This window comes from Chiroxiphia lanceolata, chromosome Z, assembly GCF_009829145.1.
Source record: "Chiroxiphia lanceolata isolate bChiLan1 chromosome Z, bChiLan1.pri, whole genome shotgun sequence".
NCBI lineage: Eukaryota > Metazoa > Chordata > Aves > Passeriformes > Pipridae > Chiroxiphia > Chiroxiphia lanceolata.
Genome location: NC_045671.1, coordinates 21345402 through 21361749, shown reverse-complemented (window position 1 = coordinate 21361749; position 16348 = coordinate 21345402). Strand labels below are relative to the sequence as shown.

The 16348-nt window shown below is 40.1% G+C and overlaps 1 protein-coding gene across 2 annotated transcripts in view; it reads left to right on the top strand.

Annotated features, from left to right (window-relative positions):
* PDE8B (phosphodiesterase 8B) overlaps positions 1-16134 on the top strand; it is a 75397-nt gene extending 59263 nt beyond the window's left edge. For both annotated transcript variants that reach the window (XM_032674716.1, XM_032674715.1), the window contains exons 12-22: positions 2472-2549; positions 3442-3518; positions 4719-4883; positions 5676-5721; positions 6140-6275; positions 7458-7656; positions 8566-8783; positions 9604-9739; positions 11743-11910; positions 13435-13564; positions 14096-16134. In XM_032674716.1, coding sequence (XP_032530607.1) covers positions 2472-2549; positions 3442-3518; positions 4719-4883; positions 5676-5721; positions 6140-6275; positions 7458-7656; positions 8566-8783; positions 9604-9739; positions 11743-11910; positions 13435-13564; positions 14096-14211 — 1469 coding nt within the window. In that variant the 3' untranslated portion in view covers positions 14212-16134. The remainder of the gene's footprint in view (positions 1-2471; positions 2550-3441; positions 3519-4718; positions 4884-5675; positions 5722-6139; positions 6276-7457; positions 7657-8565; positions 8784-9603; positions 9740-11742; positions 11911-13434; positions 13565-14095) is intronic.
* Positions 16135-16348: the final 214 nt, after the last annotated feature.

Below are 16348 nucleotides of genomic sequence, written 5' to 3'. Positions count from 1 at the left end.
AGTCAGTTTGTCAGTGGTGAGTTGTTGCAGGATGTCTGCAAAACCCTTGCCCTGTGTCTCAGGTGGGTTTACTTACTTGCAGACAGCACATTCCAGCTCTCATGGACTTCTGCAGACAGCTTTTGACTAAAAGTGTGGAGCATAAGGGGATAGGTAATCCCTTCTTCCAGTGCTGTGTAGTGTTTGGAATAACACTTTTGCTTGAAGGAGGAGGCACCAAAGGCCAATTTTAAGCTTGTGACTCTATAATCTCAGCCAGACGCAGCACTGACGTCTTACTATGAGTGAACAGGTTCTCATGCACTATTACCTTCTGGCACTTGATGCTGTTCCTGCTTTGAAAGATGGACAACGTTGCTGTGCAATGTCAGGCAACTTCTGATTTTCACATGGGAAGAGGATATAACATACCACAAATGTTACACAATGACTGTTTAACATCTCCTGCTTTTTCAAGTAGCCCAGGATGCATACAAACCAACAGAGAGCTCTGTGATGCCAAACAGCAGTGGGCAGGGGGAAGAAGAGACAATATATAATTGGCTGCTCTCATTCCCATTGCTGCCATTAGAATTGATCCACAGTATTTTAAAATGCTTACTCCCCTGTCCCTGTAATAAAAGCAGATTTTCTTCATACTGTTTCTTTCCTGCAAACAAGAAGGTGAGAAAGCCTATGAATTAAGCCAAAGGACAACTGTTACTAGTTAAAACATTTTTACTAGCTTATTAATATTTTAGGTTTGCTCATTTTTGTGACAGATTTACACAGTACTTGGAAGCCCCATTCCATTGATGCCATGTTGATGACTAAGGTGCAGTGAACACAGACAAACTTAGAGCATGTGACGTAGGTTATCCTTCCCTGAGGTCCATGGCTGTGCTCCAAGAATAAATTTCCAGAACTTATCCATGGGTATATACCAGTATGTGATGAGCATAGAAAAGTAATCCATGAGTATTGTGCTGTTTGTGATGGTGTGATTTGTACCAAATCTGGATGATGAGATATTCTGCTCACTAGGTGAAGAAAATTTTTTTATTTAGGCATTGAAATATTTACAGATGAAATTGTAGAATGGCAGAGAGTAGCTTTTAGGTGCCTGTCACTCTTGGGGTGGCACTAGCAAAATTTCTGACTTGCTAGTTGGCATTTAACACAAGGAGAGTTGTCAACTATAGCCACTCACAGCTATGTTTATGTGTAAATCCTTGCTCCCACTCTAGTGCCTTATGATAAACTAATCCAAATGTTAATGCAGGAATGGGGTTTCTAAGAGGAGTACTATAAAATAAACAAATAAAATGATTTAACATGCATTAGTTATGCCCTGCTCTTAGATGTCAATAGAGGAAAATGCTTTCAGTTTCTCCAGTTTGGACTACAGCAAAATAAGAAGACCTAAGCTATCTTATAAATCTGTAGTAGAAAAAGAATTAAGACAGAAACTGTATTTCAGTAATTTTTAAGATGGGCAGACTTTTAATTCTGGAGAATCATATATTAACATTTTATTTTGCTAAAGACAGGCTGCCTACATCCTGTCTTGTGACATGGTCTTTATGTTGAGAATACCAATGTCATGATATTTCTGATTCTTCAGATGGTTTTATCTGCTTTTAAAAGCTTATTGTGGTCTCTGATCCTTGAGTGGCATTTCAGACACTCTTGCAAAGAGGTGAATAGATGCATGGTTGTTGTTTTTCAACAGAAGGGAGAACTGAAGATTGTAATGTTTTGGAGGAAAATTAAATTTTACCACATTTTTTTTTTTGAGGCTCTTTCCTGGCATTTCATCCAGCTTTTGAATTTGGCTGGATGTGATAATTTCTCTGCTTTAGCAAACATTAGTTTCAAGAATAACAGCTTTTTGCACGGTTAATTTTCACAGCAACCAAACTGCTTGTTTATAATCATTCTCAGCATGCTAGATTTTTCTTTAACACAGTGTACAAAAAATTACTGCAATAAAAGCAAAGCTGTCTGAGTCTGAATTATGCTTGGGCTCGAAGAGTGTAGACTGAGATGGGACTTTTCTCACTTGGCTAAAGTTTTAGGCTGTTAAACTCAGTCTTGTTCAGTGGCTGATGGGAAGCAAAAGGGCCTTGCAGGAGGGGTTCAACACACCTGCCTGAGACATCTCTCCTGAAGCAGGTTCTCTGATAACCACCTTAGACATCAAGAGCCTGCAAGACTGCTGCTTTAGGAAGCTAAACTTAGGTGAAGCAAGTCTCCTGTTCCATAAGGCATCTTGACTTCCTTTTGAAACACCTTTCCAGGTGACTTCGGACATATTGCTTTACATTGATAGACACTGAGTTCCTTGTTCTGATGTGCAGAGATTACAGTATTTCCCCCGCTTATGTCATATTGTTAAGATCATTTAATTAAATTTTCATAACTTTAGATGGAAGAAGCTTTGTAGATGTTTTACTTGATGCATTTTTAAAGCTTTTGTTTTGTATTTACAGAATCCAATTCCTACAAATGCAAGAACAGAAGGAAAGACTCAGTTGATGTTAAGTCAATAACATCTCAAAGTAGTGATGGTAAGAAAGTAAACTGTCAAGAATTATATATATTGATATATAATAAGTATATTATATATTTACAAATAAAGAAAGAACAGACTTGGCCTAGGCAATAAAACTGCAGAAGATGAACCAGATTCATAGCTGATTAAAGAGAAATTACTCCATCTTTTTATAACTGCTGCAAAATTTTTTTCTTCTAATTTACAAAACAGTGCCCCAGCCACGAGTACCAGCATCACTATATGATGCATGGCAGTGCAGAGTGCCTTCATAGAGAGGAGTAGCTGTGCCAAGGGATAGAAGAAACCTTCTAAAAGTGTGTGATGAAGTGTTAGGCCACCTCCCTCAGAAAGCTTCAGCCTGTGCTCCTGAACCAGTATTTTGGTTTATTAGTGTTGAACATGAAGGGATTTATTGCTGCTGGTTACTTGAGAGCAGTACTTCTACTCCTAATCCCATTTGTGACTGGTTGCTGGGGCTGGGACGGTGGTGGCAGAGATTATCTTCTGCCCCTCTATGTAATGAGGGAAGGACAGCTTATGGGAAGCAGGAATGGGTTTCATGAGACCAGTTGTATCACCAGGATGAGGGACTTACACTCACAGGAGGAGCCATGTCTGACAGAGACCCACTGCAATCAAAGAGCAACTGGCAGGTACTGGGCATGAAACATAATAGGTACAGCTTCATTCCAAAGTGAAGAACACATGGAAAATCTGATAGTAAAAGTAAGGAGTGCTGCCAAGGAGGTCAACAACAGAGCAAGAAATGAAACAGTAAAGTAAGAACCTGCAGGCGAAAATACAGAAGTGGAACATGAGGCTGGATTCTGTTGTGCTGTTCCCCAGCCTTCTGCTCTTTAAATGCTGCCATCTGATTTATAGTCTGTGGCTCTCTTGAACAGCAGCTCCAAGTTTACAGACCCGACGGTACTCTTCAATGGCAAGGATTCACTCAATGACCATAGAAGCTCCTATCACAAAGGTAAGTCCTGAACACTGACTTTTCCACAATCTCAGGAGTCTGGAGTTGCTCTCATAGGGAAGTATGTAGTTGGTGAACAGACAACCTGCACTTTGTATTTAACAGTATAATATAAATAACTTTTTTTTATCCATACTACTTTCTACATCTCATCATTGCATTCCAAATCCTAGTCATAAGAAAGAATATGAAAAAGGGGGAAAGCGTGCCCTTGTTAGATGCACTGCTGCTAGCAGGAAGGGGACACTGTTCTGTTGGGCTGTGTATGTGTAGGAGGATGTGCTTCTAGTCTCACCTTTGCTCTTGCTATTGATATTTATAAGATAGCACACAGAGGAGGGAGCACCTGCACCATGTTCTGTCTCCCCCACTTTCCTGCAGTATTTGTTCACTGTGTTACACAAAACTCTGTTGCAAACCAGCTGCATAGTCACTTGTAACACACACCAGGTATCTCCCACCCTCATTTTTAACTCTCTCCCCATCTGTTCTTGCTCTCATCAAGCACTTACTTTCCAGTACTACTGTGACTGTAAGAACTTTTCCTTATCCTCAGTCATACCTGCAGGGAGGCCTGTAGTGCCCTTGCAACAGCCCCTGATTGCTGGAGAAGACAGCACTGGGGCTTTCTTCCGCTCAGTCCTGGCAGGGCCAGGAGCAGCCCTTGCTGCTGCTGTGTCATTGCTGCATTCCCAGATTGTGGCTGAGGCACGAGGTGGGGTTCAAACAGCCATCCTCTTCTTCTACAGCTAAGCTCTTTCTGCTCTCTGCCCTTTATTTTTCATGGAGAAAACTAAGGCTTTACATCCTATGTCAGGATATCTGAGTCACATCCAGGAATTTACTTGTTTGTTTGGGTTTTCCTCTAGGGATTGAATGATTGCTTCAGAGCAGAACTGGATACGCTGAAGGACTGGGACATTGCTAGTTTTTGGTCCACCCACTTGCAACTATTTCAGATATTTCACACCCTTCTGCTTTCACTTCCCAGGAGTCTGACAGTTAAAAATAGTAGATGGATACCAAGAAATCTGAGCACAAATTTACATTTTCAGAGTTGTACTTCAAGGGTTGGGAGAATTTGCACTCCATTTGCTAAATGAGAATTAGCATAATCAAGTCAAGAATAAAGAGTTTGTAATAAGAAAAGAAAAAAGTGCCATTCACTTTTCTTTGCCTGCCTCCTTAATCTGCTTTCAGGTTATCAACATAATTAATGCTGCCCAGGAAAACAGCCCCATCACAGTAGCAGAGGCCTTGGACAGAGTTCTGGAAATCCTGCGGACAACAGAGCTTTACTCCCCTCAGCTAGGTACCAAAGATGAAGATCCTCACACAAGTGATCTTGTTGGAGGTCTGATGACTGTGAGTAAAATTAGTAAAGATTAAGTTACTACTGTAAGTGTCCTATACCACCCTTCAGTGCTCTGCTGTGCTAAAATGTCCCAAGCAATGGGAAGGGGATTCATCACCATTACACGTTAGGATTTCGACCTCTTTATCAGCAGTAGACACTAAGATGTAGTAAGATATGGCCACATCTCAGTCCATTGGGTGCATTCATCCTCATATATAAGTGAACACGGTTGCCACTAGAAATTGTATCATCCAGTCTGATTTGTCTCAGGAGATACTGAAGGAGATACCTTTTAGAAACTCTAGAAGCTTATATGGGATTAGAGGGATTGCTCTACAGCTGGTCCAGTGTAGGAGTGAGGTTGCTTTAATCAGGTTCTCACTTTGGTCCTGTAACACCAGCAAGAGACAGACTGTCTATATTTCATCAAGGATTTACTCATTTTTTAATGTACACTGAGCTAATTCCTGCCAAAATAATATAAAGAAAATGAAAAATAAATTTTAGTGGCTAATTTGAATGATGAAATCCTGCAGGTGCCAAAGAAAGGGTCAAAGAGGGCAATATACTGTATAGTTAATAATATCCTTCTGGAGATCTCATACCAGTCTTCTTGGGATCCTTTCATGTCTATTTTGAAAAATCTTAAAACAAGGATGGTGCTTATAACGCTACAGTAAGAGCAGTGGTTTTAGTACCCAGGAATAGTAGCTAAAGAGAAAATGCATGTAGTGTTTTGGCAACTAGTGATGCATGGTCATTCTCCCTAAAACTTATGATAAACTTGTTTTTTTTTCCAGGATGGCTTAAGAAGACTGTCAGGAAATGAGTATGTGTTTTCTAAGAGTAAGCCACCATTTTAAACTTCCTTTGCATGTGTGACTTCCTTTGTCAACGCTGCTGACATAGAGCTTCGGGCTTATTTGCAGTGGCATATATGCCTTTGGAAATGGTTGGCTAAATGACTGCAGAACAAGTGCTAGATTGCCTCCATTTTGGAGTTGAAGCAGGTTCAAATAATTAAAATAAGGCATTTTGAGATGTTAGCAAAAAAACTGTCAAAGAAATGTTCACTGATCTTTTTGGTTAATGTTCAAACGTAATAAACCATTTATATTATAGGCATTTACAGACTTCTTCATGTAAGGAAAAGGTTGTTTTTCTTGAAAAAGAGTTGTTTTCTAAATGGAATTCCGCAGGGGGTTGCAGTAGTGTAGGGGGAATAATCCAGAAATGTGTTGATTCCCAAATTCCATTTCAACAGATGTGAACCTGAGCCACAGTCACCTTCCCGTGCCAAACACCATCAATGATGTTCCACCCTGTATTGCACAGCTCCTAGATAATGAGGAAACCTGGGACTTCAATATTTTTGAGTTGGAGGCTGTTACAAATAAAAGGTACTGGACTCCTTGCCCTAGGTGCCCAGAGAAAGGCTGTTGATGAGCTGTAGCAGAAAGTGCTTTGCTCTGGAAAAACTGAAGCAAGACATAGTAAATCTGTGACAGCTGTTTTGCTTGACTTATATCCACTCTATCCAGGTGACACTGTTTGGCACAGTCTGATGTTGCTACATGTTAGATGTCCTGCAGATGCCTCTTTTTCCTGCTCATGTAAAAATGGTCATGCTGGAAAAAGCAAGCCTCTTCCCTCCCTCACCTAAATCATCCTATGATTTGGGAAGGTCTGAGGCAACTGTGGCTTTTGATTATAGGGATAAAAAAATGGAATGGAGGATAAACCAGTGATACGATCAAGAGACATCAGTAGTTTTGAGGTCATGCAGACTGCAAAAATAATCATGTCACCCACAGAGAAAAGTGGTTTTCATTCCAAGACACAAAGAATCAGAGACTATCCAGTCTTTTGTACTCTCTTTGCAGAAAATGGCGATTTTAGGAATGTGCCTGGGTTTAATCTGCAGATGTTGGGTTTTGATTATGCCTTTCGCAGATCAGAGGCTCTGCAGATCATCTTGTATGAGTGAGAAATATTACTGATGGACTCTCTCACAGGCAATGCAGCGTAAATGATAACCCAGAGTGGATCTGGATTTAAGAACCAAAAATATTAGAGGTTTTATATTTACTGTTTCACACATGAACTGCCCATCATTACACACACACACACACATATACACACACAGCAGTTTACATTTGATATTTGACCTTTTTTTGTCTTACGGCTTCTTAGTCTTTGGGATGTCTCCATGTCATGTTCAAAGACTGCTTTTCCTCCTCAGGAAAAAAATAAATGTATTTTTTTTGACTGACAGATACTAAAAACCACAAAAGACCTGGGCTTTTAAGATGTTTTTTCTGAAGCCACAGGAATTGTTCAAACTCTAATGGAACTGCACCATTTCCACAAAACATATTAAAATAAATGTCTAAAAGGATGGTAGATACAATAATTTGTAACCTTGGCCAGGCTTTTGAGAGGCTATAGATGTTCAATTTAAAAATGTTTAACATTCCCCACCCTTTTTAAGGTCTTGTTGTTTTCTTCATCAAATATATTGCTTTTAGAACAACACAAGTTCCTAATTTACAACAGTGCTTTTTTCTTCTATTATTTTTCAGGCCATTAGTGTATTTGGGCTTAAAAGTTTTTGCCCGGTTTGGGGTCTCTGAGTTTTTAAACTGCTCAGAAGTAACGCTGCGGGCATGGCTGCAGGTCATTGAAGCCAACTACCATTCCTCCAACTCCTACCACAACTCCACACACGCAGCAGATGTCCTGCATGCTACCGCCTTCTTCCTTGGCAAGGAGAGAGTTAAGGTAGAACCCTCACCTAGGAGTCCTCTGGGCTAGGGTTTCAGTGTGTTTACCATTTTATGTGTGTCATCCAAAAGTCACATGTTTAAATAATTGTCCTGGCTTCATAAACTCTCTCTGCCCTTGAAGTCTTCCTGTGAAGCCAGCAAGCACATACAGTTTCTCTAAAGTCTGTTTATACAAATTAATTTTTTTAAGTAGCAATAATGGGGGTGGGGAGGGAATCTGGCTCTTTTCTCTGTCTTGATTAGTAACACTCGTAATAAAGTTTTGCAAAAGCTTTGGAGAGGGAAGTGTGAGCTATTCTCCCTGATACCCAATGATAAGATGAGTGGGGATAGTTCAAAGCTGTGCCAGGGGAGGTTCAGACTGGACATCAGGAAGCATTTCTTTACTGAGTGGTCACAGGCTTCATAGAAAGGTGGCTGATGCCCTGATCCTGTCAATGTTTAAGGGCATTTGGGCAACAACATGCTTTAACTTTTGGTCAGCCCCGAAGTGGTCAGGCAGTTGGGCTAATGATCATTGTAGGTCACTTCCAAATGAAACAGTCTGTACCACTGTATTCAAAGATAAAAGGTGTGAAGAGGCAGAGACAGTACAGATGCATTCAGGCAAGCACACACAGAGGGAATCTCTAGATGATCTATCCATTAGAGAATTTCATGCCAAGATATTGCTTAGGTGACAGCATAGTAAAAAGCTTCTTTAAAGAAAAGAGTATATGGGTAGGGGTGGGAGTGAGAGTTTTATAGTAGTTAATTTGTGGGCACACTGAGTGGAAAATGATTGCAAGGAGGTAGGATCCTTACACTGAAGCTTATGTTTGCATAATCAAGGGTACCTAGAAATGATCAGAAAATATTTACCATAATTTTTGTGCCACATCATAATTTTTCTCTCTTCCTGTAGGGAAGTCTGGACCATTTAGATGAGGTAGCTGCATTAATAGCTGCCACCATTCATGATGTAGACCACCCTGGACGGACCAACTCTTTCCTGTGCAATGCAGGCAGTGAATTAGCTGTCCTTTACAATGATACAGCTGTATTAGAGAGTCATCACACAGCACTGGCGTTTCAGCTTACAACTAAAGACAGCAAATGCAACATTTTCAAGAATATTGATAGGTGTGTCTTCTGGCGAAGAGGAGTGCCCGTGTGTGGATTGCTTGTTTGGCAGTTTTAGTTTGGGGTAGAATGAGAGCCTACCTTCTAAACAAGAATATCTTATAGAGATGTTCAATAATCTTTTATGGACTACATTAACATCATCCAGTTGACAACCTCAAGACTGCATTTTGGCCCACAGCCTTTTGGTTGCAGGAGCCTAGAAATTACTTTTCTGTGGTATATTTTTCCACCCCAGCAGCTAGATGCTGCATGCCGTGTCTGCACAAGGTCCTATGCTTCCAAGCACTACTGCATTCACATGGGGCAGAACGGGTAGTGGCAGACCGACACAAAGTTCTGGGAGATCTGGAGGCTCCCTGTGGCATGCTGTAGCCTGGGAATTCCATTGCATGAACCTAGCTTTTGCAGGGACAAGGTGAGAGGGAAAGAGATCTGAAAGGGAAACAGCCTGACCCCAAACAGCGTTGTTTTTGAAAAACCTGAGCTTTGAGTTCCAAGCTAGCATACAGTCACATGGATGTGTTGGTGCCATTCTGGGACAACTTGTCTTAGTGTTACAGCATTATGAAACTGAGTTGTAAATTTTTACTAACCTCAGGGGATTGATTTTCATCAGGCAAAAATAACAGAGCTGGAGGAACCCAGAGAGGAACGATCTAGTCCATTCCTCCATCCCTAGACTGTTCCTGTCTCTGAAGGTGCCAGCTCACATGGTGAGCCCTTGAGCAGCATTTTGCAGCACTGCCTAGGCAGGTATGAGGAAAGGACAGAGCTCTGTCTGGCAGGCTTGTGAGCAGGAACTCTTTTTCTTTCCTAGAAATCGCTATCGGACATTGCGCCAGGCCATTATCGATATGGTTTTGGCAACAGAGATGACGAAGCACTTTGAGCATGTGAACAAATTTGTGAACAGTATCAACAAGCCTATGGCACCTGAGGAGACCAGCCCACACGTAAGTGCTTGGGGGACTTTACACCATCAGGCATTTCAGTTAGGTTCTTCCAAGACAACTTAAAGTATCATTTTCATTCCCCTTGATTAATTTGCATTGTGGTAATGCCCAAAATGACACAATTGGATTTGTGACCTCACACATCAAAGTTTGAAAAAATACTTTCATTTTCTTGTTTTCTATGTCTGGCTCTGTCCTTAGCTCATTTAAGCATTTCATTTATAAGCTTTGTCTTCAAAGCCATCTTGTATTCAGAAAATATGCAGGTGGGTGTTGTTTTACATGGAAAATTCTGTGCATAAAGCCAGGTTGGCACTTGTGCCTATGGTCCTGTCTCCAAACAGTGGGATTTGCCTGAGCATAGGGTTGTAACTGAGGAACCTACCTTGATGGTTTTGGGACTGTGTAATCTGGAGCCTTCGAGGCCTGAAGAATACATTCCTGAGACCTCTCCACTCCTGACTGTACCAAGAGATGGCCAGGCCTTTATTCCTGTCAGTTACACACCCTAATGCTCCAGCCAGGGTATGTTTCATAAGCTGCCTCTGAGTTTCCCATGCCCCTCTTACCTTCTTTTGTTGCCTTTCAAGGCTGAGCATTCAGGGCCTGACAGGGTTCTCCAGGGCAGTGTTACCTGAGGAAAGACTACCTTAGCCCACCTTAGTGAAAATAGTGCTTTGCTGGAAACACTGAAAAAAAAATCAGACAAAATTGAAAGTCAATGATACTAAAAATAAATAGAAGTCGCTTCTGGTAGTTATCTGTAACTGGATTTTTTGCAGTGTAGGGTGTCAAGGGTACAGAAATCAGTCAGGACTGGTAGGGTTTATGACTTTAGAGACAGCATTATGTCAGTTGAACTGAACTACTTCTAGGAACTGCTGAGCTCCACTCTCCCAACAGTTTGAGCTGGAAATCACAAATGCTGCTGAACTTACCTCACAATAGAAGTGCAGCACAGAACCACTTGTACTACAGACTGGTTGTTTCCCCCCAGTATTAAGTTGTTCTTTACTGTTAACAGTGGCTCTTTCTATTTTTGTCTTGAACAGCAGTTAAGGTGCAGGGTTAATTTGGCAGCTCTTTGCTGGGCTATCCATGCTGAAAAAGAATTAACTGCTAAACATAAAGTTAGAAGATTAGTGCCTGAACTGGCAAAAGTCACTACAAAATATCTCTCCATAAACCACAGCGACATTAATTTAGTTGCTGTGGTAGAAAGTACTTATATTCAGTTTTTGACTCAGGAGTTGAATTTAGCAGTGAAGGGAGAACATAATCACACAAATATTTTGAGAACAGCGTTAATGCCATGATGAGCTGAGGTGTAGGCTTTTTATTACTCTACAAGGAACATAACATACCTGTGCCCTTCTAAACTATTCAAGACTCAGAATATGATGCCAGAGTGCACTTGTAACAACTACCTTGTCACGTCCACCTGCTCTCCAGAGCAGTCAGTAAGCAGTTTGATATTCTACTGTCTACCAAGTAGAGACTTTCTGCAGTCAGTCTGCTGCCCTTGTGTTTTCTTAGTGTTAATCTCATAGATTACCTAAGACTGCACCCTCGCTCATAACTAAAACCAAAAATGATTCCAGGCTCAAATTTAAACACTCAGCACTGAGGATCATTTATGACCTAGCAGTTGGGGGATGCATCTGCTATCATGGTCCTCTTCCAAGAGGACAAGTCTAGGATACAGAGAAAGTGACTTCCTACCTGATAAAGAGCCTGTAGCTCTTTATTTTACAAACTTAGCTATTAATTCTCACAATCTTCATAACTGTAATATGTACTGGGGTTACAATTAGTTACTTAGCAAGGCTGTAGTTCTCAGACATCACTTTCTTCTCCAAATTCCTGGTGCTCTGCATGACATCAGAAGGCAGCAGACTGGGTGCCTGCTTACCGCCCAAGTGCAGTAGAGCTGATAATGACACCCTCACTCCTGCCAGCAGGGGATGTGGCCCCTGGTCACTGTAACCATCTCTGCTTTACAGAGTGAAGGCAGCGACACTGAATGTACAGCCAATATAAAGAATTTTCCAGACAACCAGACACTGATCAAGCGCATGATGATTAAATGTGCAGATGTAGCAAATCCATGTCGCCCTCTAGAGCTGTGTATTGAATGGGCAGGGAGGATTTCAGAGGAGTATTTCGCACAGGTACGTATACTTTTATGATTTGACCATTATATTATGTAAGAAAATGCACATCAGCTGCTGGTCTACTGTTCCACACAGGGTCTGCTTGGTGTGACCAGAGTCCAGATGTGGGGTTTTTTTATTCCCAGAACTGGCCCATCAGTTTCATGCAGAAGAATTCACGCCAGGCAGTTAGCTAGTTTGCTCACCATGAAGCTCATTGTACAGAATGGTGAAAAGGAAGTTTTACATTTTCAACTTTCTTCGTCTGGCCAAAACAAAATTATTTGATTAGTCTTAGTCAATTTAATTGGCTGAAATTCAAGACCATCACCATTCTAGCTTCTAGTCCCAATGAAGAAGCATGAAGATGCATGTCTGATGCAGCCCTCAGCTGAACCACTGGCATGGCCCTTTCTCTTCTAAGGTAGGACACGAACTATTGTCAGTGTAGGCAGATGAGTAGTAGAGGCACATGGCCAGTGTAAATACTTATGGCATGGGATCTCTCCAGACAGAACTGAAAGCTCAAGTTCACTTCTTCACATTCATTTTTTTCTGACAGAAATGTACCAGCTTCCTGAAAGTGAAATATTCTTTTAGTTCTTTACTTGAACAACTGATAAAAATCTTAGCTTTTTTTTTGCCACTAATGGTACAGAAATCAGCAGCTATGAGTGGAAAGGCAGAAAAGTGGGCATGCCTACCATACAAATTCAGATCATACATTTGATAGTTATTACTAAAAGAAAATTGTAGCAAGTACTTAGGACATGTCTGAATTTCATTTTAATCACAGTGAATAAATTCTGTTATGTCCTAAGTAAGATCAAGGATCACTTAGGCACTAGCCTACATGCAGCAATGTGAGGTGCTCAGAACTGTTCTGCTGTTCATTCACCTGCTAATTTTGAGGACTGCTCTGCTGCTAATTCCAGCATAGGTGCTCCCCATACAGCTTAAAATGGGGCTTCTTTTTGGTTTGTAATTTAGTTCTACGAAACAGCTGAGGTGATTTGATCCTCCATCATACTAAGTGCAACAAAACCAGCCCTGTTTCAGTTGCAGACACAGAGTTAAAGGGCATACCTTTACTTGCATTCATCTTATAACTTGATACCAGCAGAGAAAGTAGCCTCGGCAACAGCCTCTTCTTACTTAAAAGACAAATGGTTTGAAACAGCCAGTAGAGATGTGGAAAAATGGAGAGACCACTCCTCTGCTAAAGGACTCTGCAACCCAATTTTCCATTTTTTAGCTGGTGTACCCTAATCACCTGATTAGGGTGATTAAGCATTCTGTCTTGCTGGAGCTAAGTGCAATCACAGAACTACAAAAATAAGAGTACTTGTGGAAGGGAAGGGATGTTGATTTCAGTCCCTGTTCCAGATGAAATACCACACATGAAACTGAGGCAGTTCACCTCAGTGGTTCTAAGGTTTGTATCAAATCTCCTATTGCAATTCATCTAATCCCCTAAGCTTTGCTACTCCAGCATGGAAGTCAGGAAAGCTTTAGTGGCTAACTGGAGTTTTGTCTTCTTAGACTGATGAAGAGAAGAGACAGGGTCTGCCTGTTGTAATGCCAGTATTTGACAGAAACACCTGCAGCATCCCCAAGTCTCAGATTTCCTTCATTGATTATTTTATAACAGATATGTTTGATGCGTGGGATGGTAAGTACTTCTGCTTACTTCTTCTTCCTTGCTCTGAAGCAGATATTCCTACAGACTAAAATGACTCACCTCAAACTGGCCTGGAGTCCATTTTTTTGAGGGTCGGTACCTGTATATAAGCAGTACAGCACAGGATATCGTGCAGTGATACTGCTGAAACCTGTTTCACTGCACAAAACACACGCTTTATAAAGTTGAGCACTTACCAGGCAATCTACGTAGAGGAAGAGTAATGGCTTAAAAATAAGCTTTTTCTCATCTACTTTTTTTCCTTTAGCAACGTATTTCTTCTGAGCAGCAGAAACTAAGACCAATGTGGTTGCGTGTTAGCATAATTTAATAAAGTCATCCTGCATTAAGAAAGGGATTTTCTTGAAAGAGAAACACACTAAAAAAATCTTTCCCCTTTTAGTATTAGTTTAAGGAGCTAAAGGAACAAAAGAAGTAGGAGAATGCCAATTTCAGACGACGTTGGGCTGCTCTTCTGCCCATTCTGTATACATAGTACAACTGTTTCTCCTGTTCTTTCAGCATTTGCACATCTGCCTGTTTTGATGCAACACTTGGCTAATAACTATAAACACTGGAAAACACTGGATGATTTAAAGTGCAAGAGTCTGAGGCTTCCATCAGAAAACAACAACTGACACAAAATCAAAAAAAAGACCTCTTGCTCTACCAGTTTCACTGTGAATCACTTATGGACTCTTGGTTACAAAGGGGATGATATTACCTTTCCAGTGAATTAAGACTACGTAACAAGAAAGAAATATTTCATGTGTAATTTTTAAGCTTCTCTGAATTCTACAGAAAAATGTTTTTCAATGAGGCTATATAATCCACAGATGACTAAGTGCTCTTTGGAAATAATATTTTGTGGCAGCATATGTACTTCTGAAACTAATTTCTAATACTGAATATGCACTTGTTGAATCTTGTAGTTGATACAACTGTATTCACTAACACTTCACACAACTGTTTCTCAGACAGAGGGGCAATGTAGTCACCAGGAGAGTGAGAACAGCCTGACAAATAAGCATAAAAATTTCCCACTTATCTCATATAAATTTGTTCCAATTCTATCAATGTTGTTCAGCTCTCTGAACCATACTTCTAAAAAGAATATGCACAATAGAACAATAAAACCTCAATAAACTGGATATAGTAAAAAACTCAAAGCTGGCACCTTTTAAATCAACCTTCTTATTATAGAGATTCTCTCTCAGAGCACCACCTGTTCTTTCTTTTTCATATAAAATCTTGGTAGGAGTCAATGTCCCCTAAAACTGATCACATAATGACGGAAAATAAGCATGTTCTGTATAGCTGGTGCCATCCCCATGGTTCTCTGCCATCTTACAGACATTATCATGCAAGATCTCATCACATTTTACATGAAAACTATTGTGGCACTTGATCACCATCCTTTTTTTATAAAGTGGAGTTTGTATGCATGGTCATCACTTTTATTAAACTGATCTAAATTTTATGATATGTTCAATATTGTGCTACTTCTAGGATGAACCTGTTGCTTTTTAAAAAAAATTTCCAGAGTTATAATTTATAACAGCATTACAGATTTTACTGCTTTATCCTCCTAATAAACTGATGGTTTGTTTTGTGATGTAAAAAGTACTTCAAAGTATGTAAATAAGTTAGAAATCAAACATAGTTTTTCATTAGTTTTAAGATATGAAATTTATGCTAAGGCTTTCAAAGCACAAATGCATATTTTTGTACATCTCATTTAATCACAGGCAGAACATGAGTTCAAATTTTAGATTATTCAGTTAATAAATACGAGCAGAACTGCTGATTTTTAACACTGTGCACTCCAGGCTTCAGGCAAGACTGTCAAAGCTGTGGCTGCAGTTGAAGCAGCAGTCCACTCCCCCATGCTGTATTAAGAATCAAACTGGATAAAGAAAAAAAAAAAAAGGCAAACAGCATTGAGACTGCTGTGGTAACATAGTGACAATGCTGTTACTGCAGGTAGCTTACATAATGTGCCAACCTTTTTTGTATGTTTTGTACCAAGTTCTGAAACAAAAGGAACATTCATAAAATGTATGTGCAGAGAAATGTATATAAGCTATATTTTTGTTTAGAATTGTAACAGATCCTTACTTTTGTCATAGCTAAGGCAGGTTGCTGTGTATTAAATGCTGCGTTGTGTATACTTGAAGAACTGTGTTTCTGGTGAAGTGTGTTTTCCTCATTCTTTCCTATTATCTATGGCAACATTCTTCAATGGATTTTTATTCAGATTAGTTGAACCTCTGTTTTCTAATACTGTAAACTGTTTGCTTTTCCCATTTCTTTATTTAGAACTAGTGCTCTCGGTGGTTGTACCTTAACTATTCTGATAACTGAATGCTCACTGCAGCTTGCATTAGAGAAAAGAATTTCCTAAGATTCAAAGCTTAATTTGTTAAATACAGCAACACTGTAAGACCACATCCATGTAAAACATTTCAATTCATAATTTTTGTCACACTTCTGTCACAAGAAAAAAAAAATGTGAACAGTGGAAGGAATCTAAAAAATAAAGTTCAACTTGTGAACAAGAACCGAGGCCAAGGTGTTAATGTGGAATCAATACATTGTTGCAAGATCACGTGTTTCTTCCCACAGTCAGACTAAGAAAAAAAAGAGCAATCTCTGTGGAGATAGGTCCTCTTTAGGAGCAAAATAAATCAGCACAGATTAATTGTCATCTGCCAGTTGTGTCAGATCTCCTAAACTAGTCCAGTGACTAACAGCTGCTTGTTTCATGCTATTGTC